At 38.0% G+C, this 25938-nt stretch overlaps 1 protein-coding gene across 4 annotated transcripts in view; it reads left to right on the top strand.

Moving 5' to 3' along the window:
* The window catches only part of LOC149227601 (putative LRR receptor-like serine/threonine-protein kinase At1g56130), a 322774-nt gene that overhangs the window by 15398 nt on the left and 281438 nt on the right, over window positions 1-25938 (top strand). For 3 of the 4 annotated variants that reach the window (XM_089377832.1, XM_089377829.1, XM_089377828.1), the window contains exons 7-8: window positions 12314-12385; window positions 12536-12607. The exons of the other annotated variant lie outside the window; for it this stretch is intronic. In XM_089377832.1, coding sequence (XP_089233958.1) covers window positions 12314-12385; window positions 12536-12607 — 144 coding nt within the window. The remainder of the gene's footprint in view (window positions 1-12313; window positions 12386-12535; window positions 12608-25938) is intronic. 4 annotated transcript variants of the gene reach the window in all.

Here is a 25938-nt window from a genome sequence, read left to right as displayed (position 1 = left end):
GCAGCAGGATTGTCCTCTTCCTAACATAGGCATGTACAGGATGTCAGTGATGGAAAACGTAGAAATTAAGATGCAAATCCAAGAGTTGTTGAATAAAGGGATCATCAAACCATCTTCCTCGCCTTGTGGTTCACCTATTGTCTTGGTGCCAAAGAAGGATGGAACATGGTGCATGTGTGTGGACTTTCGCGCATTAAACAAAATTACGGTAAATAACCGTTACCCACTGCCTCGAATAGATGATTTATCAGATCAATTGAAAGATGAAAAATATTTTACTAAGATGTACTTGAGAAGTGTCTACCATCAAATTAGAATAGCCGAAGGAGACATTTGGAAGACAACGTTCAAAACAAAATAGGGTTTGTTTGAATGGCTAGTTATGTTGTTTGGTTTATGTAATGCTCCTGCTACATTCATGTGTGTGATGAATGATGTGTTGAGGCCATTTCTTGATGAATTTTCCATAGTCTACTTAGATGAAATCTTAATTTTCAGTCAATCCCGTGCTGAACATGTCATGCATGTAAGAAAAGTACTTGATGTCTTGAAAAAAGAGCAATTGTATCTGAAGATGTCAAAGTGCGAGTTTGGAAAGACTTCTTTAGTTTACTTGGGTCATATTGTTGGAGGAGGTTAGTTGAAAATAGATCCCTCCAAGTTTGATGTCATTGTGAATTGGCCAAGGCCCAAGGCAGTTATAGAGGTAAGAAGTTTTCTGGGAGTAGCCCAATATTGGAGGAAATTCATTGCTAATTTTTCTCTTATAGTAGCCCCTTTGCATGCATTGACAAGCGTGAAAAGGTTTTTCAGTGAGGAGACAAACAACAAAAGGACTTTGATGCATTGAAGGAAAAGATCAATACAACCCCTGTACTCTCACTTCCAGACTTGAGACAATCATTTGAGATTCAGACAGATGCTAGTGACTACGCTATGGTTGCAATCCTCATGCATCATGGTAAGCCTATATGTTTTCATTCGGAAACTTTTAATGGTGCAGTGATTAACTATCCTACATATGACAAGGAATTGTATGCATTGGTCCAAAGTGTGAAAAAATGGAAACATTACCTAATGGGTAAGGAAACAGTCATTCACACTGATCATCAGCCATTGCAATACTTGCAATCTCAATCAAAGTTGCAACAATCAAGGCACTTTCGATGGATGGGTTTTCTTCAACAATTCCACTTGGTAATCAGGTATAAGAAAAGTATCTACAATAAAGTTGTTGATATGCTTTCTAGGCCGATTGTTAGTGCAGCTTCTTTACTCGAGCATAATTATGTTTTACATGAAAGTTATATTGAGAAATATGCATTAGATAATGACTTTCAAGATGTTTATGCCAGCTTGAGTCAAGGTAACCCAGTAGAGGAATTGGATTATCATTTGCATGATAACTTCTTGTACCATTTTGGAAAGCTTTGTATTCCGCAAGGAGAAAGAGTTAACATCATAAGAGAGGCACATACTTATCTTATTGCTGGTCATTTCGATGTAAGTAAGACGGTGGCACATCTACATAGGTATTGTTATTGGCCTCGTATGCTTGAAAATGTGTCTCATTTTATTAAGGGATGTTCATTATGTGCAATCAGTAAGCCTAGTAATAGGAAGTTAGGATTGTACACACCACTTCTGGTTCCTTCACGACCGTGGGAGAGTGTTTCTATGGATTTTGTAGGAGGTCTTCCATTATCCAAAGGAGGTAATGATTATTTGTATGTAGTTGTGGATAGGTTCAAAAAAATGTGTATTTTGATGCCATGTAAAAAACAAGTTACAATTGAACAAACTGCTAAGTTATTCTTTCATAATGTTTGGGTGCATTTTGGACTACCCACATCCATTGTTAGTGATTGAGATTCTCGCTTTGTGGGGAATTTTTGGTCAAACTTGTGGGGATTCATGGACACCAAACTGAAAAAGATTACAACCTTTCATCCACAAATAGATGGTCAGACAAAATTGGGGAACAAAAAAGTGATACATCTTCTGTGTGGATACTGCAGCAAGCATCCTAAGTTGTGGGATGAATAGTTGCACTATATTCAACATGCTTACAACCGAGCCAAACACTCTTCCACTCAAACTTCGCCATTTGAGGCATGAATGGGATACTTGACTAAATCTCCTTTGGATTTTATTTTTGGTAAAGATGTTGCTATTGAAGGTCATAGCGACATAGATAAAGCAAGAAAGTTCATTGACCAGATATAATTAATATACCAAAAGGTTCAAGAACAACTTGAGAAAATCCAATGCAAGTACAAAGAAAGGCATGACAAGCATCGTCAAGATCACAAGTTCAAAGTTGGAGATGAAGTTTGGCTTCACATTAACAAAGAGAGGCTCCAAGGAGAAGCTGAAAAGCTCAAACCAATTGGATATGGTCCATTCAGAATTTTGGAAAAGATTGGTAATAATGCCTTCAGGTTGGATTTGCCTTCATATCTATAAATTTATGTTGTTGTTAATGTTGAGAATTTAAGGTTGTATGAGCCTCCCTTGATTGAAGGTCAAGGAGAGAATAATCAAATTCCATCTATTGAAGACTTTTCTCCATAATTCTTTGATGTGCTTCAACAAGACAATATACTTGACAAAAAAACAAGGACATCAAAAAGGGGAAGTATTGATTATCTTCGAATGGGTCTCAAAGGTACAATTCCTTCAAAATCCAAATGGATAAAGGTTGGAAAGGTGAGGGAACTGTACCCTCACCTGCTGAACAATTGAAAGTGATCCTTTCATTAGGGAATTTTTGAGGTCTAAAATGGGCCTTCTAAGGAAATTATAAAATAATAGTGGAAATAATAAAATAAAATTAGATTACATCATCAAATTTTAGAGGGAAAAATACAAAACTATTTTTTCAACTCGTATTTTCAACCTATCTCCCTATGAGTTTACTCAAATTTCGAGCGGAAACACTCGTTGGATGCAAAATTTGATTGCTCATTCAAGGAGTACCCATGTTTCATACTTTTGATGGACCTTTCTACATGAAAATCATTATTGCAATCATGTTTTTTTAATGTATTTCTCATTTTTCATGTAGTAGGGTGCATTGAAAGTATGCAATATGGGTACTCCTTGGATGAGGAATTAAATTTTGCATCCAACATGTACTCCCACTTGAAATTTGAGTAAAAACTTAGGGAGATAAGTTGAAAATACGAGTTGAAAAAGTACTTTTATTATTTTATTATTTTTTAATCTTTGTACTTTTTTACTCCAAAAATGGTGAATCATCCCCCATGGTTGACATCATCATCTTGAATCCTACTGGTTCTTATAAAGTTTATTTTGGTTGTACATTTTTCTTAGGAGGCCCATTTTAGACTACAAAATTCCTCTGATATCGGGTCCAAAAGACTTCTAGTGGGGAGGAGTGATCAGGTGCTCAAAATTATGCTCAAAAATCAAAGTGTTATAATTTTGTTAAACTTAGCTTCAGATCAAAAATCTCGTCATTCTGATTCAAATGGTGCGAACGACACTCAAATCCAAGCTCATATGCAGAAGTTAGAGCAAGTCAAAGTTCATATTTGACTTGCTTACATGGCACGATTGGATGACGTGGTAGGTTCCATTAGCAAATTGGGAGGTGCCAAGTGGTAGGCCTCCATTGGACCCCTCATATCGCAAATCGTAGGTCGAAGGGGGATCATGTTAAAGAATCGCCCCCCAAGCAGGAAAGGGATTGTGATGCGATAAATCACAATCACACATCAACGAATACCTTAAGGTGACGCGTACTAGTTGCAAACTCGACAGTGGTGTAGAATGTAAAACAGGAACAGTGAAATCAAACAATGAAAATAGTAGTTTAGGAAAGCAGGTGTAACGGGGCAAGGGGATTATTTATAATCGAGATTAGTTTACCGTTATGGGAAAGTCATTACTGATCGAGAAAATGGGTATTTAATGTAGAGGGAGAATAGTAACAAGAGGAAAACGATAGTGGCAATGGATCGGTGGAAATGGATAGGGACACGTGGCATGCAATGGTTGGAAGTGGAAGGTGCATGAAAATATTACCATTGACACGGTATCAAGAGGCGCGGGAAACCAGACAGGTGGATTTCGAAGAGGGGGTGGTGGTAAGTGGTAATGAGTGAGGGGGGTGTGAAGTGTGGAGGTGGTGACACGTAGTGGGGGAGGGGGAGGGGGTCGCGCGGGTAAAACTTCTTTTCGCACCCCCCCCCCCTTCCGTTATCACATATCATAGCAAGGGGGTGTGAAATGGCTTCCCCGCCGTTGATCTGGGTGGGGAAGCGGATCACCATTCATTTGTATTTGAACTTTATCGCTTCATGACAAATTTCTTTTGTCATTTATTGACTTTGACTAAGGTATATTAATGTTTATTTGCACAAATTTAATCAGCATTTTACAAGGTAATTAAATCCTAATTAAAACTTAATCTAACTTCGGCGCATTTATACTAGCAGTCATTATTTGCCTAATTCACTTGTAATCCTATTCTAATACAACTTTGGCCAAACTTTGAGCATATTAGGCCATTAATTTATTCTATTCTATCCTATCTTCTAGTGTTCGACCAAGATTAAATAGTTTGGTGGACTTATTCTCTAATCTAAAACATAAATTTAAATGATTTGATCAATATTAAACTGTATGATTCAAATCAGAAGAAAAGGTTGTGGCATGTAAACAAGTTGCACACAAAACCTTGATTTATTACAACGCAATTTATTTCTATGAAGTGGCATTTAAACAAGAACACTTATACAAATTTTGATTTTCTTTTGATGGGGTTTTATTTCATCTCTTTTTTTATTTTCTATTTTTTCATATTTCCATTTTTTTATTTATTTTTTTCATACCCTCTTTTATAAATAAAAACTAACTTATCAAAAATAAAGCATGTTACAACAAACCCAAGAAGAAACCAGAGCTAAAGAAGTAAGGAAGGTGATGACAAAAGAAGAGAGGGAGCCTTTATACATCAGAATAGAATTAGTGAGCCCCAAGGTTGTCATCAGTAACCACAACCTCATCTCCACTGATCCTAAATTGGCACCTCGGTATATGGAAACCCTTAGGATGTTGGGGATAGAAATTTTTGCATGCTGGCCAAAGAAGATGGCATGCTCTGCCTCAAAGTTTGCAAATTAGAGAGTATCGCTCTCCAGAAAGACTAAGGAATTCCTTAGAGAGAACCCCACTCTACAAAAGAATCATGCAAAGGTTGAAAATCAAGTGGATATGACTCAAACTCAGTCCTCCCTTACTGTTGGGCCTACAGGTGAGAAGAGACCAGGTTGAAGAACAAAAGGAGTGGACAGACATAGTAGCAAATGCAAGTTTCTACCCACAGGAAGACACACCATCTGAGATGCCTTGGGATGTAAGAGAGGCCACCAAGGCCATGAATGAACTTCACATTAGTAGCTGAGTTTCTTAGAGGGTGAGAAACACCTTTAGCAAGGGGTGATGATGTGTCCCATCAATAGCTATATTTTGAGGCCCATTGTGCTATCCTCCAACCCTTAAAACTCTCATTTCTTCACATTAATTCACATTTTTAGCCATAATATGTTTAGTAGGAAGACTAAAGGGTGCTTGTCGTATTTCATGGCCTAATGTGATTAATATGTAGGAAAAAGAAGCATTTTTGGAGATATTTACTATGTAGGAGCTTGTTGGAGACATCTAGAGAGAAAATAGGGGGCTTGTCCACTACATTAACTCTCCAACTTGACTTGAGATCAAATATTCCTCACCAACAACTCGAATTCACTAGAAGCTAAGGAACTCAAGTGTGTGTTAAGATCCAAAGGAACCAAATCCACCAATTCCGAGATTTTGGAGGGAAGCACTCCTTTCAAGGGAGTTATCGCTCAGCTACTTTTTGTATAAATAAACAAGCCTAAAGGCTCATTAGGATTCAAGTTTTTGTTAGAGATAGGAGTATCTATTGAGAGGCTAGTGCTTGATATTGTTATTTTCATCTTTCATATGATATATGTGACTCTTATTTTCTATCAATGAAAAGTTTATTGTTGACCTGCATCTGAGTTAACTTTAGAGGGTTGAAACCCTTGGGTTTGGGCCCAACCCAGAGGCTTTAGTCCCTCTGCTGTATTCTTTCATTGTTCTTGTTTAATCTGTTGAATTTATTTCCTTGTTTAAGTAGGAATTACATTACAAAAATTGTAGTTGTAGGTTTGACCACCACCTCTCTTGTGGGAAGTGGTTGGAAGATCTACAACAACAAACCAAAAACATGTGTTTATGATTTCATGGAAATTGCTAAGTGTTGGAGTGTAATTCTTCTGCATTCTTGGTTTCTGCAACTTAGAAGTTAGTAGCGTTGATTTGGAAATTAGAGTAGGTATGTGTTGTAGGATAAGAGTAGATCTTAACAAAATTCAACTCATCTTTTCCACTTTTATTTAGTTTGTTGTAATATTGATCATTTAATTGCATGTACTTGATTAGTCTGCAGGGATTTCTGTTGACTTGCAGGGGTGGGCACACTCTTCCACATCCACCTATATCATTCCATATTTCTCCTAGACACCTCATATTGCTCTCAAACTCTGCCACCGAGATCACCTTTCTAGGGCCAATGAAGGACATCGTGGGCATAAATGTTTGTGCAAGATCGGCCTCCAAGGGGTACTACGCTTGGAAAAGGGGCTCCCACACCCTTCATTCACCTTACTTAACCTTCAATATACCATCCTTTCCCTCAGAAAGCTCTCAAACCCCCTCTTGTAGCAAAACATGGCCTCATGTAGCAATTCTTATAGAAGTGATGTAGCATTGCTTAAATCCAACCATATTTGTTCCAGACTTTGACCCTTGCATTTAATGGCCCCCATGCTTTGATTTCATGATTGAGGAAGGCTCCAAGACCACTCCAACCCCATCCTTTCCTCACTGCAATCAGAAGACAGCCAGTAGAATTAGACTTAGTAATTTTAAATTCCATATTTGTGTTGAAGATTGAATTCCTCATTTTCAAGCAAGTTTCAATTAGATAGATGATTTATGAAAATATACTATTGATTTTATTAGTGTTCAAGTAGAGTAGCATGGTTTACTTCTGCAACTAGACTAGTCTATTCCTTTCATGCAATTACAATTAGCCTTTACATTTAATGAATGGAATTTTCATTTTTGTAGTTAGAATCATGTTCATTTCCTTAATCAAGATATGCTTTCATAAGAAATTCTCTTTGTAGTTAGCTGAAGGAGTGGTCTCCAAATACCTTGATTTGATCTAAATACTGAGGGTGACATGAGTAGAACTTAACCTACTATGCATATAACATTGTCACCTCTAATTTTGTACGAACCCTGGGTTGATAATTTAAGTTGATAGCCTTGGAAGTTTCAACATCCTTGATGCAATACCAAGGCTCATCAATCATGATGAAGAATATTATATAAAATTCCTCTTCCATAAATGCTCCATAAACATCACACATGTGGGAAAAGTGAGCCAATGAGGGTGGCATCTCCTCCAAAATAGTGTAATAATTCTCTAAATGTCGTGTCTTTTCACAACAAGGTGCAAAATATCACCAAAATTCCATGTATCATCAGAAGAAAGTTTCAACTCGTCATCCTTCATGCTAGATCTGCTGAAGTATAGAGACATTTCATCATAAAGGTGCAACATTCCATCATAAATGAAATTTCCTCAAGCAAATACAAAACATTATCAAGGAAAGTGGATCCATGACCTCTCTAAATATGTGTCTCAACATCATCAAGTGCAACGTCATCATGAGAAAGGATTTATCTACATCACCAAAGTTGGGCATCTCAACAATTTATCATATCATCTTAAGGCCAAAACATGTTCTAAAGGGTATGCAATGTCCTGAATGGGGTGTGGAAGAAGATCATCCATGCCTCGTAAAGCACAATGTCTTTACCATCAGAAAAAAGTAGAGGATACAAGAATCAAATGGGACCAATCAATATGTACACAAGAGCCATTGTAACATAAAAAATGGTTCATGATTAATGTAAAATCCATTAAGTAGATGTTATGAATTGGTTGATTTTACTAAAATCTTTGTTGTGATTGTCAGGTGGTTCAACAACCTAGTTCTTGGGCACCTACTCCACAAGTACCCAATCCCTCCAGAGAAGTATATTGTCACAAATAAATGAAGCGTTGAGACTCTTGGGCCTCATAGCAATAACATCATATGACACATGTCCCTAATCACCTCCTGCACTCGGGACATTAGATCATATTGTATTGGATTTGATGATCCTTCAGGATGACACACTTGGATCTAACATTCCCCCAGGATGTCCTTGACACTATTGGATGGATGGCAGTTGTTCCAGAGCCCATATGAGGATGGTTTCACCTTCAGAGACTAGGGATGGCTAGTTTCACATGAGAAGCCCTCAATGTTGGAGTAGAGGAGGCCACTTTGAGCAGTTCTAGATCCATGGAGACCACTTTGTGGTGCCCCATCTAGATCTTGGGACCCCACAGGAGGTATTGAGGTGGATTTGAGGGCCAACCCTCAAATCACGGATATGACATACTTCTACATCATCTTGGACACCCCATTACACTTGGACATGTGTTAAGTTATGGTATGTTCTATGCTTATAATAGTTTACTTCTTTTTCTTATTATATTCCACCGATTAGCAATCACATGTACATAAAGTAAAGTGCAGATAGAACATTAAACGATCGACAGAAAACAAGCCAAGACAAGAGACACAAGACGTGGCGGCTAGCCAGGGACAAACCCCACAATGTGTGGGGAAACCCTTTGATCAAATCTTCTTTTATCTTCAATAATTCAGCAGAGAGAAATAGTACAATAAATCTAATTCATATCAGCAGTAGCAAACCCTAGATCAGTAGCATCAGCATTAGCGGCTTCATTATCAAACTAGGGCAGACGATATCTCACAAACCGATCGTCGGATTGACTTCATTCCACCACCAAAAGTTTCGGCTTCCAGAGGAGGTTTAGATGAACCTACAACGCAGTTCAGATGAGGAGATCTTCTAGGCCACGCAAGTCAATCTTTACTTCTGCAGTTGCAGCTTCAGTTTTAGCAGTTTCTGGCTTCAAACTAGGGCAGTCGATATCTTGCAAACCGTTCGTCGGATTGACTTCATTCCACCACCAAAAGTTGCGGCTTTCAAAGGAGGTTCAGATGAACCTACAGCGCAGTTCCAAAGAGGAGATCTTCTAGGCCACACAAGTCAATCTTTACTTCTGCAGTTGCAGCTTCAAATTCAACAGCTTCCGGCTTCACATGTGTGAGAGAGAGAGACCCATTTCAGCGCTGTAGAGAAGAGACTCATATCTGCGCAGTAGAGAGAGAGAGATGTGATGAGATGAGTTAGTCCAAATGAGGAAAAGTCCTCTTATATTTATACACAACGTTGGTGGGTGAATAGATGCGACTGTTGGGCTTCTGAGCCTACATGAGTTGTAGGTCGGCTTGAAAATAATTCCATAATCAAAATAAATTCATATCTCCATGAATACTTATCGGAATTGGATGATATTTATATCAATCCTACACCTCTCGACGAGAGGAATCTAATAAAAATACTATTAGCCATGAATAAGATGACCCACATGAAGTTTTGCCCTGGTTGCCAATTTTAACAACATGCCATTTAGAGCACATTTATTGCATGACATCAACCCTAGAGAGATAGCAACTCACACCTAGGGGTTAATTAAGGCATATTTGTGAAAATCTAGTGGGTTGGATTGTAACCCAAATTATTTTGTCATCAAACTTGTTTTTAGGGGATTTGTGGGCTAATTAATGTTATCCTCATATAAATAGAGGAGAGGGTCATTCTATTTCATCATGATCACTTGTGACTTGATTTCGACCTCCTTGAGGATTTTGGCCTAGCTTGTATCTTGTGGAGATGTGATTCTATAGATCATTTTTGTCTATTGGAGCTATTTCTTGGCATTGGAGATGTTGTCTTGGAGCAATAAAGAATTGTTCATGCCTTTTCTCTTGTAAATGAACCCTATACTTGATAAATTTTTGATCTTATGTCTAATGTATGGAATGTATTGATTATATATGGTTTTCTATTGTGCCATTTATTCTTGAAGATCAATTGTATAGAATATAGATATCATCATTGTATACATTACTCATGTATGAAATGTGAATGGTGATCCCCTTAGTGAAACTTTAAACTAGCTCTCCAAGTGACCTTGATCCCTCACAAAGATAATAGTTGGGGTTTTGATCTAGAGCATCAAAATTCCCTTACTCCTTCACAAAATCTAGCCAATACTTCAACTCCATACACTCCATCATCCCGAGGACTAGGAACTGGCCTTGTCAAATTGGTGATCACATGTAATTGCATCCCTAAACTAAATTTCGCTCTCTTATTTCTGATTTTGGCACTCTTAAGGATAAGTCGTCATCTAGGGCTTGCTGTGAATTGGTTTAGAAGGAGAATTTTGGCTTGTGGAGAGATTCAACATGGAGGGAAGAGTTGATTGCCTCAAAATCATCTTCCTTTAATGGACAATTTTTACATTTCAAGGCTTAATTCTCTTGCTTAGGAAAACCCTAGTTTGCAAAGCTTCAACTTGAAGGCTTATTGAAGGTTCCTTTTTCCGTTTTCTTTCTAGTATTCATTGTGGGGAAACCTTTTCTTAGCCTATTGACTCTAGGATAATACATTTGTCTTGCTATCTCTCAAGCCCTAGGTGAATTGAGTCCTAATTTGGTCTTGATAGAGGATGTGAGTTCCCCTTTTCTTGCTTAATGAGCTTTGTCCTTAAGAAGAGTCATCCTCTATAAGCCACTTGTCACCTTGAACCTAGCATATCTTTCATAGGTGACCTTTCTAATGTGAAGCCTCTCATTGGTGAAAGTCCATAAAGAGTAGAGGGTAGTGGCTGTGGTGTTAGTGGGTCACACCTCCATTGTTGTCACTTAGTCTAGTGTTTTGTCTTATAGGGTGCCCCTTTAGAAGACCTGCTAGATTTTGAGGCAATAGGTTGCATTAGAAGATGGAAGTTAGTGTGCAAGAAAAAAGGATGTTGATTTCCTTGATAAAATAATTCCTAAAGCCTAATACTAAAAGCATGCCAAGAACGAAGAAAAAAATGTTTTAATTGCCTTAATATAATATTTCCTAAAACCTAGTACTGAAAGCATGCCAAGAATGAATGGTTCCTTGACTTTAGCTTAGGCATAATAAGTTGATTTATATTGTTAGTACCTTAGCTAAAATATTATTTCTACTAACATAAATTGACAATGCTTCTTGAATTCCATTATTATATCAAACATATCGAAAGCCGAGTTCTATTAATAATATTTGGTCACGGGAGAGTATAATTATATTTTTCTTCCTATCGTTTTAGTTCACATTATATAATTGGTTCTTATCTTTTGACAACTTCATTCCTTATATTTGTTGCTTTATGGTCTCTACTTTTTCTTTTATAAGAAATTCCATGAATGGATGGACTTGTTTTCTTGATCATATGTTATCACCTTTCTATTATATGTCTTTCCGATCTGGTATGATCATATACATTCGAATTTCCTCTAGTCCACTTTCTCTACATTGTTTTGGATTTTTCTTATGGTAGGTACCTTAGATGATAACCATGATGATAAGCATAATACGAAGAAATTCAGAGCTTTATGGATGTAATAAAACACCAATCCATAGAATCCAATCGTAAATTACCATGTACAATCTTTGGGTGGTAGCAAATTTACAAATTTAGATTTTATGGAAGTAGTCCAGCATTCTATATAAGGATGTTTATTATGTAAAGCTCTATATTTGTTGCTGGTATATTTACTGTAAATTTTTGTATTTATATGTGATATAATCGACTTAATCCAATGAATGGAAAATGAAATGTTCCTTGTCCACTCTCAAAGGCATAACCAATGCAATTCTATTACATGTAATGAGGCATCCATTTAAGATATATTTCACAAGAATAAGAAATGTTTTAATGAAGATCACTGGATCAGGTCATTGTCATTCCGAAGATATATTTCCTATTACTTGGAAAGTGAGTCACTTGATTGGGTTATTGTCAATATAAGTTACTTGAATGCCTATATTTGGTGCATCAATGATTAGTGACTTGCCAACAGATTCCTATTTTTGTATTGTGATTACTGTTAGATGCTCGGAGGGGAGGGAATCAAAATTTATCCAAATTATGCCTTGTGCTTGTCACACACTTATCATTAGACAGATGGCTAGAAATCATTCCAAATATTCCTAAGTTGAAATTGTGTTCTCTATTTTTACCAAACAGGTACATTGATAGTGCAGGAGTAAGTGGAGAGATACCATCCTCCTTTCGAAATCTTAAAAGCTTGAAAATTTTGTGAGTTTTCGTTGCTACTATTCTCGATAGTAGTAGTCTGTTTTTTTTTTTGGTACAGACCAAAATGAGTTTCATGCATTGGAAAATTGCTATGAAATATATATTAAGACGATTGTATTTGGATAACACTTTTTTGGTTTTGTGATCCAGATGGGCTTCTGATAATCAATTCACTGGAGGAATACCGGACTTCATTGGAAGTTGGAAGAACCTTACTGATCTGTATGTGTGTTTTCACTGTGTAATTCTTACTGATCTGTATGTGTGTTTTCACTGTGTAATTGAGTTGATCTATGGTATTTGAAAATTCATAATGTATATAGATATACATATGCTCGATACAAATTTAATTGTTTCCGTGCAAGTTTTTGGATTTCATTCAACTTAATGTTCATATTACTAGAAATGTAGTTAGCCTTGTAAATTGCTGCAACATAAGCAGACATAGGAAAGAGGTTTGCAGGAGATAATCCCTATTCTAGGATGCTTTGGGTATTAATAAATTTTCGTATAGAAAACAGTTGACATATTTGTTGTTATTGTTAGGATAATAGAAACTTTTGGAGAAACATGAGAGAATTGGGCATACTAACACTACCTGATTGGATGTTTCAAGGATCATTTATTTTAGGAATTTTAAGGTAAAAAATGAGTCTCAAAACAAAATTTGTATTAACAAAATCAGATTTAAAATAACCAATAAGATTCAAGAAGATGATGGCATCTTCATGTATAAATATTTTGGAAGGAAAAAAAATATTAAGAGAATTTTGATTTAAAAATGGGTCTCAAAACAAAAAATAAATTAACAAAATTAAATTTAAGAGAACAAATAATATTAAGGATGATGATGTCATCCTTAGGGGTAAATATTTAGGGAGGAAAAGTTGAAAACTTTTTTTCTTTATTGTATTTTTGGATTATCTCTATAGGTTTACTCAAATGTTGAATGTAGGGCTTGTCGGATTGAGTTCCATATCCAACGATTACCCATTAAGAATACTTTTGAGTAAACACACACCAAAAAAATTGAAAATACAATGAAAAACACATTTATCTATGTATTTTCATTTTCTTAGGTGTGGATCTACTCAAAAGTATGCAAATTGGGTACTCCTTGGATGTGAAATTCAATTCCGTATCCAACGGGTCCGTACACTCGACATTTGAATAAACATATAAGGATAAACCAAAAACACAATAAGAAAAAATAGTTTTCTCTCTTTTTCTTTAAAAATGAGGCCTATTTTAGACCTCAAAATTCTCCTAATACTACTTTTTTCAATTGTATTTTTTATTTATCTCCTTATAGGTTTACTCAATTGTGAACTATAGGCATCCTTTGAATGCAAAATTAAAAAACATGGTTTTTCAAAAAATTTCAATTTTTTTAGTGCGAATCTACTAAATTATGATGAGTAGATACTTCTTGAATCCGGAATTTAATTTCGCATCTAACGAAATTCCACATCCAATAGTTCTTGCACTTGACATATGAGTAAACCTATAAAGAGTTAAGTAAAAATACAATAAAAAAATAGTTTTTTTGTTTTTCCTTTAAAAATTCATAGCTCTTATTCCATTATTTTAACTATTATTTTATTATTTTTCTTAAGAAACTCGTTTTATAACTCAAATTCCTGTAATGGTCCAAATTTAAATTTATTTGGAACACAGAAACTTGACAAGAGAGTACTCATTTTTTAGAAATGTGTCTAATTTATTAGCACACAAGAATTGAGGGAAAGAAAGGAAAAGTTCTAGTTTCAAACTTTCTTGTTATTATTTTTTCCAGGTTGTTTACAAGATCAGTCCCAAAGAATGTTATAGCCTAGGAGTTTTCCATGTCAACATACCTATAGGTAAACGATTACATGTCAAAGAGATATCTTGTAAGGGAGGAGTTTGCTTCACACATAGATATTGAAGAAAAAAAGAATTAGCGAATATTCTTAGATTGAAAACTAACTAAATTCTTTTGATGAATCTTCCTTGCTAAAAATTTCCCTTGTATTATCTTTGATCCTAATCGTTAGTTTAAATTTTCCTAACCATTTTCCCATGCCCAATCTTAATCACATTTATAACTCCAACATGTTGTTTTCATTAACCATGTGGTATCGTTAGATAGTTAATTAAACTTAATTCAGTTTAATTCTTGCAAAGCAACAGATATTGAAACTTTGAAAGATGTGTTCCTCAATAACAACCTTGAGTCACTTCCCATACACATTGTTGACATTTGTAAACAACTTGTTTCATTTGGACTAAGTTGCACGATATGGGGAAACAGGTACGAGTTTCCGAACTGGGTACGGGTGTGAAACGTGACCCCCAAATTTTGGAAATGGAGAAATGTGATATATATATGTGTGTGTGTGTGTGTGTGTGTGTGTGTTAGTACATTTAATAAATGTTATCTGCAATCATAAATCATAAATGATACATTATTACATTGTGATTATATTGTCCAATGTCATTGCATAAACTATAAGTCTATCAATTATACATGATGATGAAACATACTAACATCACATTTACTCATGAATGATCACATAATTAAAGTAGTAATATCCAAAAACAACCTTGATAAACGAGGTTTATTATAAATATATATATCCAAAATCAACCTTTATATATGAGGCTGCAAGTACAATGTTACATCAACAAGTATCAAACTGTGGACAATGAACACATATAAAAATAAAACATGAGCTCAATCTAGTACAAAGTAAACAATAACAACTAATAGTCATCAATCTTCATCCTTATCATCATAATCCTTGTCAAAAATAGAAGAAGAAGCATGCTCGACAGTGGATGGTGGAGCAGAAGAAGATGATGGGCATAAGAAAGATCCATTTTCAATTGTCCACCTATTGAAGTAGACCATTTTCTTTATAATAAAATTCCCTAGGCATCTGGCACATCAATGACTACAATATCCATTAATACAGTAATGTCCTTGTTCGTTGCCAAAGATGTCTTCAAATATTTAATGAGACCATGCACAAGAATAGAATTAGAGTCAAAACCACAAACATTCTCATATAGCCTAGTGATGTTCATTTCTAATTGATGCATGACCTTTAATGGCATGACATTAGCAAAGGCACATGAAACAAGCATGCAATTATGACGTATTATAATATTAATCACTAGGGACAATAAAAAGGGCTCATGGCCTTCATTTTTCTTATCAAAGGCCATATTCTGCAAAATGACGGGAGTGTCATCGGGATTATATTCAAAACCCAAAGGCTTCCTTATTTGCTTCCTTTGGGGAGGAAGCTTAGTCATATCTATAAGGGGGACTTGCATATTCACCTTGTCCAAAACATTAGTCATGTCAACATCTACTACAATATCATTATTTTTAGGTTTTTACTCAAGTTTATTTTGAGGTTGCACTTGGGAATTGTCCTTCCCTTGAGATGGATTACTTGAGCTAGCACTTGCTTGGGATTGATCGTTGTTTGTTCTAGAATATTGGAGACCCTTAAATCTTCCACTATTTTAGTTGCTAGCACAGGTTCAGCTTGATCACTATTGGTAGAAGTATGGAATTGGTTGGGCTCTAGGAGAAAATAGGTGTCGCCAAGCAAGATATTGAAAGGAGCACTAGAATTTACTATATTCAAGTGTTCAGGATTTTCATCCTCATTTCTTGATTATAAGGACTATATCCTTGAGGCTCTTGAGAAGGTTGGCATCAATGGGACTCTTCTTTTCCAACCAAGTTGATTGGGGCAAGGGTGTTTGGAACACTTTGTTGAGTGGTATGGCCTCCCTCAGTAGTCTTTCTATTAACGGACTTGTCCTTAATGAATTGAGCTTTAGGAGGAAAACTAGGCCAAGATCCCTTTTCCCTCTATCATGAAGATTTTGTTCATTAGTGTCTTTTGACCTTGGATAAACTCACTAGTGAGATTTTCAAACTTTTGAGAAAATTATTGCATGATTGGATCAACTTAAGAGCTCGATTTGGTCTTAGGATCAATCCTAACCCTAGGATAGTTAAACGGTCAATTTTTGAAGCATTCAAATTCTACTCAACTTCAACAATGATCTTCTTAGCCTCTACTAATTCCTTGGGTTTCTTATTCCTAAGGGAATAGGTCAAATGTCCATGGAGAGATATAACATATCTATCAAGAATATCATCATCAAAAGGTATCAATATATTAGGGATCTCTCTAAGGACGTTATCAAATCTTTGAGTGAATTCCTTCAGAGTTTCTTTCTCAGTTTGTGTGGTTGTAAGGAATCCCTCAAGGATAAAACCTACATCTAATGCCGAAGCCCATCTCTTCTTGAATGCATCATGAAATGTATCCCAATTAGGAATGCCACCTTGAGGAAAACTAAGATAGCGATCTCGAGCATTTCCATCAAATGTGAGGTAAAATAGCATCATCACAATATCTTCTTCCATTCTAAGCTTAGCTCTCATTGCCCAATGGAAATCACGTATACGTTTTTCAATAGTGATAGCATCAATGCCATTGAATCTAGGTATCCACTCATGATATTTATCAGGTAAAGGATGAGAAGCATTAGGGTGGTTACTCAAACCCAAAGGCTTGAAGGCAACAATAATCCATGGTCTATCCATAGTTATGCTAGGGGTAGTATTATCACCAAAAATATTCCTAACCATAGGATGATCAGGGTTAATGGAAGGATTGTTAGACTCAGGAGCCTTTTTTGTAGTCCTTCTCTTTCTTGGAGATATGGTTCCGTTGAAATAAATACTAAGGGATTAAATAAGGTTCAATTGAGGAGTCGCCAGAAGAGGATCTATATTCTCATTAGAGGTATTCTCTTCAAAGACATGCAAACTAAATCTTCAGATTATAGGGAGGTTGATTGAATTCCTGCCTAGCAAGCGTGCCAAAAATGTTGCCCCAAAATATAGTAGGTCTTGTAGAGGGGCACCTACAAGACAAGTACTAGACCAAGTGACAACAATGAGGTGTGGCCCACTATCACCATAGCCACTACCCCCTGCTCTTTATGGACTTTCACTAATGGGAGGCTTCCCGTTAGATAGGTTACCTATGAGAGATATTCTAGGTTCAAGGTTCAAGGTGACACAAGAGGATTATAGAGGATGGATCTTCCTAAGTACGAGGCTCAATCAAGGAAAGAAAGGTAACTCACATCCTATAGAAAGGCCAAATTAGGGCACACTAGACTTAGGGTTTGGGAAATATCTAGCAAAATGGAATATCCTAATGCCACTACGCCAAGAAAAGGTTTCCAAATAATGAATATTAGCAAGACAATGGCATAAGAAACATTTACAAAGCCCTCAAGTTGAAGCTTATATAAACTAGGGTTTTGTTGCGGCTCAAACTAGTAGGAGACCTAAGGGGGATCCCTAAAGGGAAAATGTTGGGTCAAGGGCAACAAATGGAGACTTAGCCCACTGTCACCTCAGCTAAGGCTCCCTTCTATTTACGGACTTTCACCGATGGTAGGAGACCCGATATATATGGAGTCAGTAATGAAAGATAGGTTAATGGATATGAGTGACCCAAACCCCTTGCTAGAAAATTTTGAAGGATGGAGCTTGCTTGCTTTCTAAGAAAGGTACTATGTATTTATAGGAAAGGAAGATGATTTTGAGGGTATGGGAATAATCTTGTAAAGGATTTCCCTAATCCCTAAAATCCTTGTTAAAATTGGTATCCAGATGGTTCTTGAAGAATGGTCTTTTGAAGGAGTGGGACCACACGGGGCCAAGTGGACCCAGTCTAGGATATTAGGAATGTATGAAGCAAACAATGATATTCTTACCCTAGACAAGGTGGGGGAAAGGATCAAGAGAATAATTTCACTTGAAGATGTTGTCTTGACCCTATGGGGCACTAGCCTTGGGGATGGCAGGGAAAGTTTTGATCCCGAAGCTAGGGCTTGAATTTTCTCCCAACTCAATTGTCGAAATGACTTAAAAATTAGAGAAGAGCTAGAGGAAAGGCCAACACAGGAGATCCTAGGTAATCAAATTCTTTTGATGGCTAGCTTGTCAGGAAATTGATGCCCTAGGTACCCCAATGTGGCTAGTCCTAAAAGGATGTGAGAAAATGTGGATTTTAGTGACCACCCTTCGTAGATCAGTGCCTTAATCTTTGGGAGAATAGAGTCTATCTTGAGTGAGAGTAGCATTTCTTGGTTTCCAGTCAAGGAGGCCTCACGATAACTTTGTTTGCCTTCTAGGTCAAGAAGAAGCAACCTTGGAGCTTTTATACTTCGATGTGCAAGAGAAATGACTTGTCAAGGTAAAATTTTACCCCTAGGAGATTTTTCTCCTATTACATGGCCCATACATTGAAGGAAATGCTATAATAGAGACAAATTCTACAATATTAAGTAGTAAATGCATGCAACAATTATTCCCTAGAACAATGAAAATCCCAGTTCAACATATATGACAAAATTAAACAAGAATAACATCAAAAGAATGTACTTACATGTAATAGAGTATATCCATCTATACACAATTGACAATAAAGAAGCTCCAAGAGAAGATAAACCAATATCTATACATGAAAACTCATCCATAAATCTCTAATTCATCCTTAGAAAAAGTGCGGAAATCTCAAGAGAGATAAGTGATCCAAGCCAAAGTGATGATAGAAAGTGAATTCACCTAACTCCTATTTATACACTCATTAGGAGTTCGAATTTTCTAATTGGTAGGTGGGAAAACAAGATTTGATTTTTGGTAGCATCGTATGTGCTCTAGCCATGAAAATTGGTGGAGAGGCTAAGGCACATGAGATCTCCAAGACCCAGAAATCGTTTGGGGAAATTCCACACAGATGAATATATATTAAAATAATTAATATTTTTAATGGGGTTTCTAAGTCTAAACTTAGGAAAATTAAAATATTAATGTGTATTAATATAAAATGGGTGAGAAATTTCTAAATAACGAGGATCAAGCCAGCTCTAATTTTAGCCTTTGATTAGGGATTTAATCTTGGTCGTTGAATCGTCAACAGGAAGAATATAAGAGGAGGCTTGAGGTTCAGTTGTAGACACACCAAGAGAGATCAAGAATTCGATTTTTTGGAGCTAGGTTTGCTAAGGAAATTGAGTTAGAGATCAGTTGCAGTGAGGGGTAGTTCAACAAGGGATTTCGATCCAAGGCTAAAGAATACATATCAGAGAGGCAACAAAGTGCCGGAAGAGGCAGTGCAGAGCCTAGGAGGGCTAATGCAGAGGCTAAGGAGGCTAGCGCAGAGGACGCAGAAGCCACTGAGGCAGACGCAGAGGACGCAGAAGCCATAGAGGCAGACGCAGAGGACACAGAGGCTGATGCATAAAGCTGCAGAGACTGATGCAAACAACACAAAGGGTTGTAGAGGTTGACGCTGGGCTGAAGACGCTGCGCTGAGGAGGTTCTGTGGGGAAGACTGAGAGAAGATCAGCCGAGAGAGGGTGACGCAGTTCCAGAGGAGTACTTGGAGCAGCTTTCATTGTCCAACACAAGGAATAGTTAGATTCACTATGGGGTTGATCATCCGGTTGCTGATTTGCCGGAATATTTGTCTCCGGTTAGAGGTACTATTGCCGAGGATATTCTCTGAAGGGTGAGCCATTTCTGGCACCCTAGTTGCATTTATAAATCTGACTAATAATAAAACCCTCATAAATGTTGCACTTGTTTTCCCGCATTGGGTTTTTTCGAGGATGATTGTCCAAAAATAATAGTGTCCCTTGTGTTGTCTCAGTTTATTTTAGTTGTTGATTTGTATATTTGTGAAGGTTTCATTTGTGTATACTTCGATATTTATGCATTTAAATAACTTGTTAATGTAAAGAACAAGTACGAGATAGTAAAATAGAGAATGCAGTAGGGGTTTTTGATGTGTTAGATTCAGGAATTTTCACATGGTATCAGAGCGATTGCAGATCATAGGAGACTGAAGGCGCCAGCTGGGAAATTTGAGAGTTTGCAGCAGAGAAGCAGCTACCCCAATAGACAACGTTTTTCCAGAGCCAGAGACGTAGAAGGAAGGGTGACATAGTGCAGAGAAGGTGATGCAGAGGCTCATGTCATTCCTGCGTCAACATTCTAAGCTAGGAAAGGAAGACGTAGTAGCTGGGAGGAGCCCATGCAGTAGCTGCATCAGCTATCCAGGCCAATGCAGAGGCAGAGGGGGGGGAAATCATGCCTACGCAGTGCCTGATCATCTTTCTTAGCCAAGAAGGATTGATGCAGTGGCCAAGAGGAGTTGATCCAACTCTCACTGTGATTGCACAAAGCCAGAAGGGATTAGATTATTCAGTTGCCGGGGCTAAGGGAGCTGTGCATATTGTGATTTGAGGAGCTGGTGGGACTTTGTTCCTGTCTGTGCTGAACAGTGTCTAAGGGGACTAAACCAAGGTAGAGGGAAGCACTACCTCGATAGATTTCTAGCCAAGAAATCTAGATTTGAGTTGCAGCGACAAAGGAGGATTAGAGAGGAGTGATACGACAGTTGGTCAGAGGATTTCCAGGAGGGAAGTCAAGACTCAGAGGGAGTCTAGAAGAAGAGCAGAGATGGCAGTAAACGGATTGAGGGATCATGACAGATTGGACGGGGCTTCTAATTTTTTCATCTAGAAGGCTAGGATCCTGGCAACCCTGGATAAACATCACATCAAGGACTATGCCTTGAAAACAATAGTTGTCCGAGTTGACATGCAAATGAGAAGTATGAGGAGGCCATGAAGAAGGCGAAATAAATGATCCTAGACAGGGTCAAGGATCATGTAATACCACATATTGTTGAGAATTCAATGGCAAGGGAGATGTGGGAGACCCTGACCACCTTATACGAGGGCTCTTCCAAACAGCGGAAGATGTTATTAGAGAATCAACTGAGGTCATATCAGATGCAGAAAGGAGAGGAGATAGATCACTTCCTCCTTGGGTTGCAAGGAATTCGCGACCAGCTTACTTCCATGGGGTCTATACCAGATCCAGATTTTATGGTCAGGACTACTCTGAATGCAGTCTCCGAGGACTGGGAGACATTTGTCCAAAGCATTTTGGGCAGAGAAACTCTCCCCAGTTGGGAGGAGATGTGGGCATCTCTATGATAGGAGGAGATCAGGAGGTTGATCAAGGCAGGGAGTAGCGGTAAGGGAGTTCGAGTCAAGAAAGAGGAGGAGGATGCGGATCTAGCATCTGTTGGACAACAAGGGGTTCAGAAGAGGAAGAAGAAGGACATCTCCAAGGCCAAGTGCTTCAATTTTGGGGAGTTGGGACATTATGCATCTCAGTGCCCTAGGAAGAAAGGCAAGGGAGAAGCTTTCGACTCAAAGGCAGCTCCAGCAAAGGCGGAGAAGGATGTCGAGACTGATGACGATTGTGCCATGAGTGCTCATGTGCCTCTAGAGAAGAGGTGGGGAGACATAGGGTTGTAGTCAAGAGGACTACGTGCTGGGGAAGGATCCTTGAGGTACCCAAACTCTTGGATCACATCTGGCTATGGGAGCCCTTAATAATAGTAGCATGATGGCAGGTGTCGGGTGGAGAAAAGTGTGGTTGAGAGGTAATGCAGCACTAGAGTGCACAAGTCTGCAGCAGCGCACTGGAGGTTGCAGCAGTGTGAGAGGCACAGAGGTGTTTGCACTAGCGCAGTGGCAACAGAGGGAGCACAGGATAGCAGATGAGATAACTTCAACATCACGAGACTTCCAGACTGACCAAGATGTCAGTGTTTGGGAGAAGCCAGTTACTTACTTCTCGGTAACTGAGTTGCAGTGCAACAGTTAGCAGTGGTAGTGCTATGGGCAACATGAGGCAGTATTTTGAGAGGGAGCTGCAGTAAAGATGTAGCAGTGGCAATGGCAGTGTCATGGGCAGCAGTACAGGAAGCAACAGTGCAGGGTATGTGAGGCAGCAGGCCAAGCATGAACACAGGTACCGATGGGGAGGATCAATGTGATGTTTCTATGGTGAAGCATTACTAGAGCACATTCCTTGCTAAGAGGGAGTGTTGATTTTTGGTAGCATCGGATGTGATCTAGCCATGAAAATTGGTGGAGATTCTAAGACACATGAGATGTCCAAGACCCAAAAATCATTTGGGGAAATTCCACCAGGATGAAGAGATATTAAAATAATTAATATTTTTAATGGGGTTCCTAAGTCTAAACTTAGGAAAATTAAAATATTAATGTGTATTAATATAAAATGGGTGAGAAAGTTATAAATAATGAGGATCAAGCCAGATCTAATCTTAGCCGTTTATTAGGGACTTAATCTCAGTCGTTGAATCGTCAACAGGAAGAGTATAAGAGGAGGCTTGAGGGTCAGTTGGAGACACACTAAGAGAGATCAAGAATTCGATTTTCTGGGGCTGGGTTTGCTGAAGAAATCAAGTTAGAGATCAATTGCAGTGAGGGGCAGTTCAGCAAGGGATTTTGATCCAAGGCTGAAGAATACATATCAGAGAGGCAGCAAAGTGCCGGAAGATGCAGCGCAGAGCCTAGGAGGGTTGACGCAGAGGCTAAGGAGGCTAGTGCAGAGGACGCAGAAGTTGTAGAGGCAGACACAGAGGATGCAGAGGCTGACGCAAAAAGCTGTAGAGGTTGACGCATACAGCGCAGAGGGCTGTAGAGGATGACATTGGGATGAAGAGGTTATGCTGAGGAGGTTCTGTGGGGCATACTAGGAGCAGATCAGCCGGGAGAGAGTGACACAGTTCCAGAGGAGTACTTGGAGTAGTTTTTGCTGTCCAGCATAAGGAACAGTGAGAGTCACTGTGGGGTTGATCATCCGGTTGTTGATTTTTCAGAATATCTGTCTCCGGATAGAGGTACTATTGCCGAAGATATTTTCTGAAGGGTGAACCATTTCTGGCACCCTAGTTGTATTCAGAAATTTGCTTAATAATAAAACCCTCATATATATTGCACTGGTTTTCCCGCATTGGGTTTTTTCGGGGACGATTGTCCAAAAATAACGGTGTCCCTTGTGTTGTCTCAGTTTATTTCAGTTGTTGATCTGTATATTTGTGAAGACTGCATTTGTGTTTACTTCGATATTTATGCATTTAAATAACTTGTCAATGTAAAGAACAAGTAGGAGATAGTAAACCAGAAAATGTAGTAGGGGTTTCTAATGTGTTAGATTCAAGAATTTTCACACAAGAGACTCATATGCCATAGAAAGGGATCCTAGAAGAAGGAAAAGACACCAGTTAAGAGGATTGGGTTAGACCCTTTAACCAAGAGATGGAAATGTCAGTAACCTAGTGTATGAATCTTTGATGGAGAACTATCTTGGGGTTATCATCCTTAGGGTAAGAAGGGTTGAAAGACTTAGACATATTTAGGATGATACTGTTTTGATCATTGGGAAAACAAGAAGTGGGCTAATCATCATATTTGGGGAAAAACAATGATTCCTGTTTCTTTATAGGGGAAATCAGTTCTTCATCAAAACTAGGGGGATGAACATCATCACAAACATCTATCTCCAAGGTAGGGGAAGAACACTCAAACATGGAGAAAAACCCTTTATCGGTGGCATGGCCCAGGCAAGCATCCTCCTCAATTTCTTCTATATTAGAGTCATCATAATTTCCCACAATCTTGGAAGGCTCTTCTTTTATTGAATCATCTTGGAACATAAAGAAAAGACCTTTCCAATCACTAGGAAGGGATTCATAAGGACCAACATTGTTATTCGGAAGGGGCAGTGCATTTTCTTCTTCCTCAAGCTCATTCTTATGGACTTGAGGAACCATGGGGTCTTCATTTCTATAATCATACCTAATTCCACAATCAACAACCCCAAAGTCACTCATAGATTCTCCATATATTTGACTATCATGATCTTCCTCAAAATCCTCAAATTCTTCAGTATATATTTGGTGTTTGTTAGAATTCCATTCATTACCCTTTATCGGTGGCATGGCCTAGACAAGCATCCTCCTCAATTTCTTCTATATTAGAGTCATCATAATTTCCCACAATCTTGGAAGGCTCTTATTTTATTGAATCATCTTGGAACATAAAGAAAAGACCTTTCCAATCACTAGAAAGGGCTTCATAAGGACCAACATTGTTATTTGAAAGGGGCAGAGCATTTTCTTCTTCCTCAAGCTCATTCTTATGGACTTGAGGAACCATGGGGTCTTCATTTCTATAATCATACCTAATTCCCCAATCAACAGCCCCAAATTCACTCATAGATTCTCCGTATATTTGACTATCATGATCTTCCTCAAAATCCTCAAATTCTTCACTATATATTTGGTGTTGGTTAGAATTCCATTCATTCCCTTCTTTAGATAGGGAGGATTTTTCCTCCTTCATTCGTTCTCGAAGAATGATCTCCAAGGTATTTACTACATGATTTCGATAAAATGCTTCAAGAAGAAGGTCATCTGTAGGACACTCTTTATATATACTTTTCGTGTTGCGGAGCCTTTCCGATTGCTCACAATAGTGGGAGAAAATCTCTTGGGAGCCATATGTGGCCATCAGTTTCCTACAAAACTTTTCACATTCCATCACCCATTCTTGCAATATCTGAGGGTTCTGAGGGTTGAGATCTTCCTCATTGTCCATAGGGGATATGCTTTCCAATTCATGAGTCTCTCCCTTCGCATTATTATTAAAGTACACATCAATAAGAGGCTCTACTTCAAACATAAAGCCATATTCAATAACATCTTCCTCTTGAAGGGCCATATCTAACATTTTGGATATGTCTTCATGAGATTGGAAACTCGTCCCTTCATGCAGAAAGAACTGCGTAGTTAGCATCAGAAGAGAAGGAATTCTTTTAGGTTTACATGATTCATGTCCATCAGTACTTGGGGCAATGGATAGGACAAACAATTCCATTTTGTCACAAGGTTGAGTTATATTTTTGTTTGAAAGGTATCTTATGAACCTTACCATGTGGTTGGCTGTGGAATGTGGATCCCCATCGAATATTGGCATATTCTTTGTGGATTTCAATGAAGGGAATCTTGGGGTCCTTGTCATATCTATGGCGGGGAAATATGTGGTCAACATGTTGCTAGATCCTTAATGACATGGGAGTCACCAGGGTGAATGAAATTGCGTTAACAAATGCTTACTTCACCCTACAAGCATTGACTTTGAAGTTCAATGAAGAACTAGGGCTTTGTTCTTCCAGTGGAGTTGCCAATAATGATATGTTAATATGTCATATAGGGAACAAAACACATGTTTCGTGTCCCTGTAATTGGCGCCAAAATGTTACTGCTCAAACTGGCAGGGGACCTAAGGGGGATCCCTAAAGGGCACATGTTAGGTCAAGGGCAACAAATGGAGACTTAGCCCACTATCACCTCAGCTAAGGATCCCTTCTATTTACGGACTTTCACCGATGGGAGGAGACCTGATATATATGGAGTCACTAATGAATGATAAGTCAATGGATATGAGCGACCCAAACCCTTTCCTAGAAAAGTTTGAAGGATGGAGCTTGCTTGCATTCTAAGCAAGGTACTATGTATTTCTAGGGAAAGGAAGAGGATTTTGAGGGTTAGGTTTATGGGAATAAGATTGTA

This window comes from Pinus tabuliformis, chromosome J, assembly GCF_031772625.1.
Source record: "Pinus tabuliformis cultivar Carrire ecotype Pingquan chromosome J, CPIR1, whole genome shotgun sequence".
Taxonomy (NCBI): Eukaryota; Viridiplantae; Streptophyta; class Pinopsida; order Pinales; family Pinaceae; genus Pinus; species Pinus tabuliformis.
Note: the sequence above shows the minus strand (reverse complement) of the source record. Positions and strands in the feature narration are given on the sequence as shown.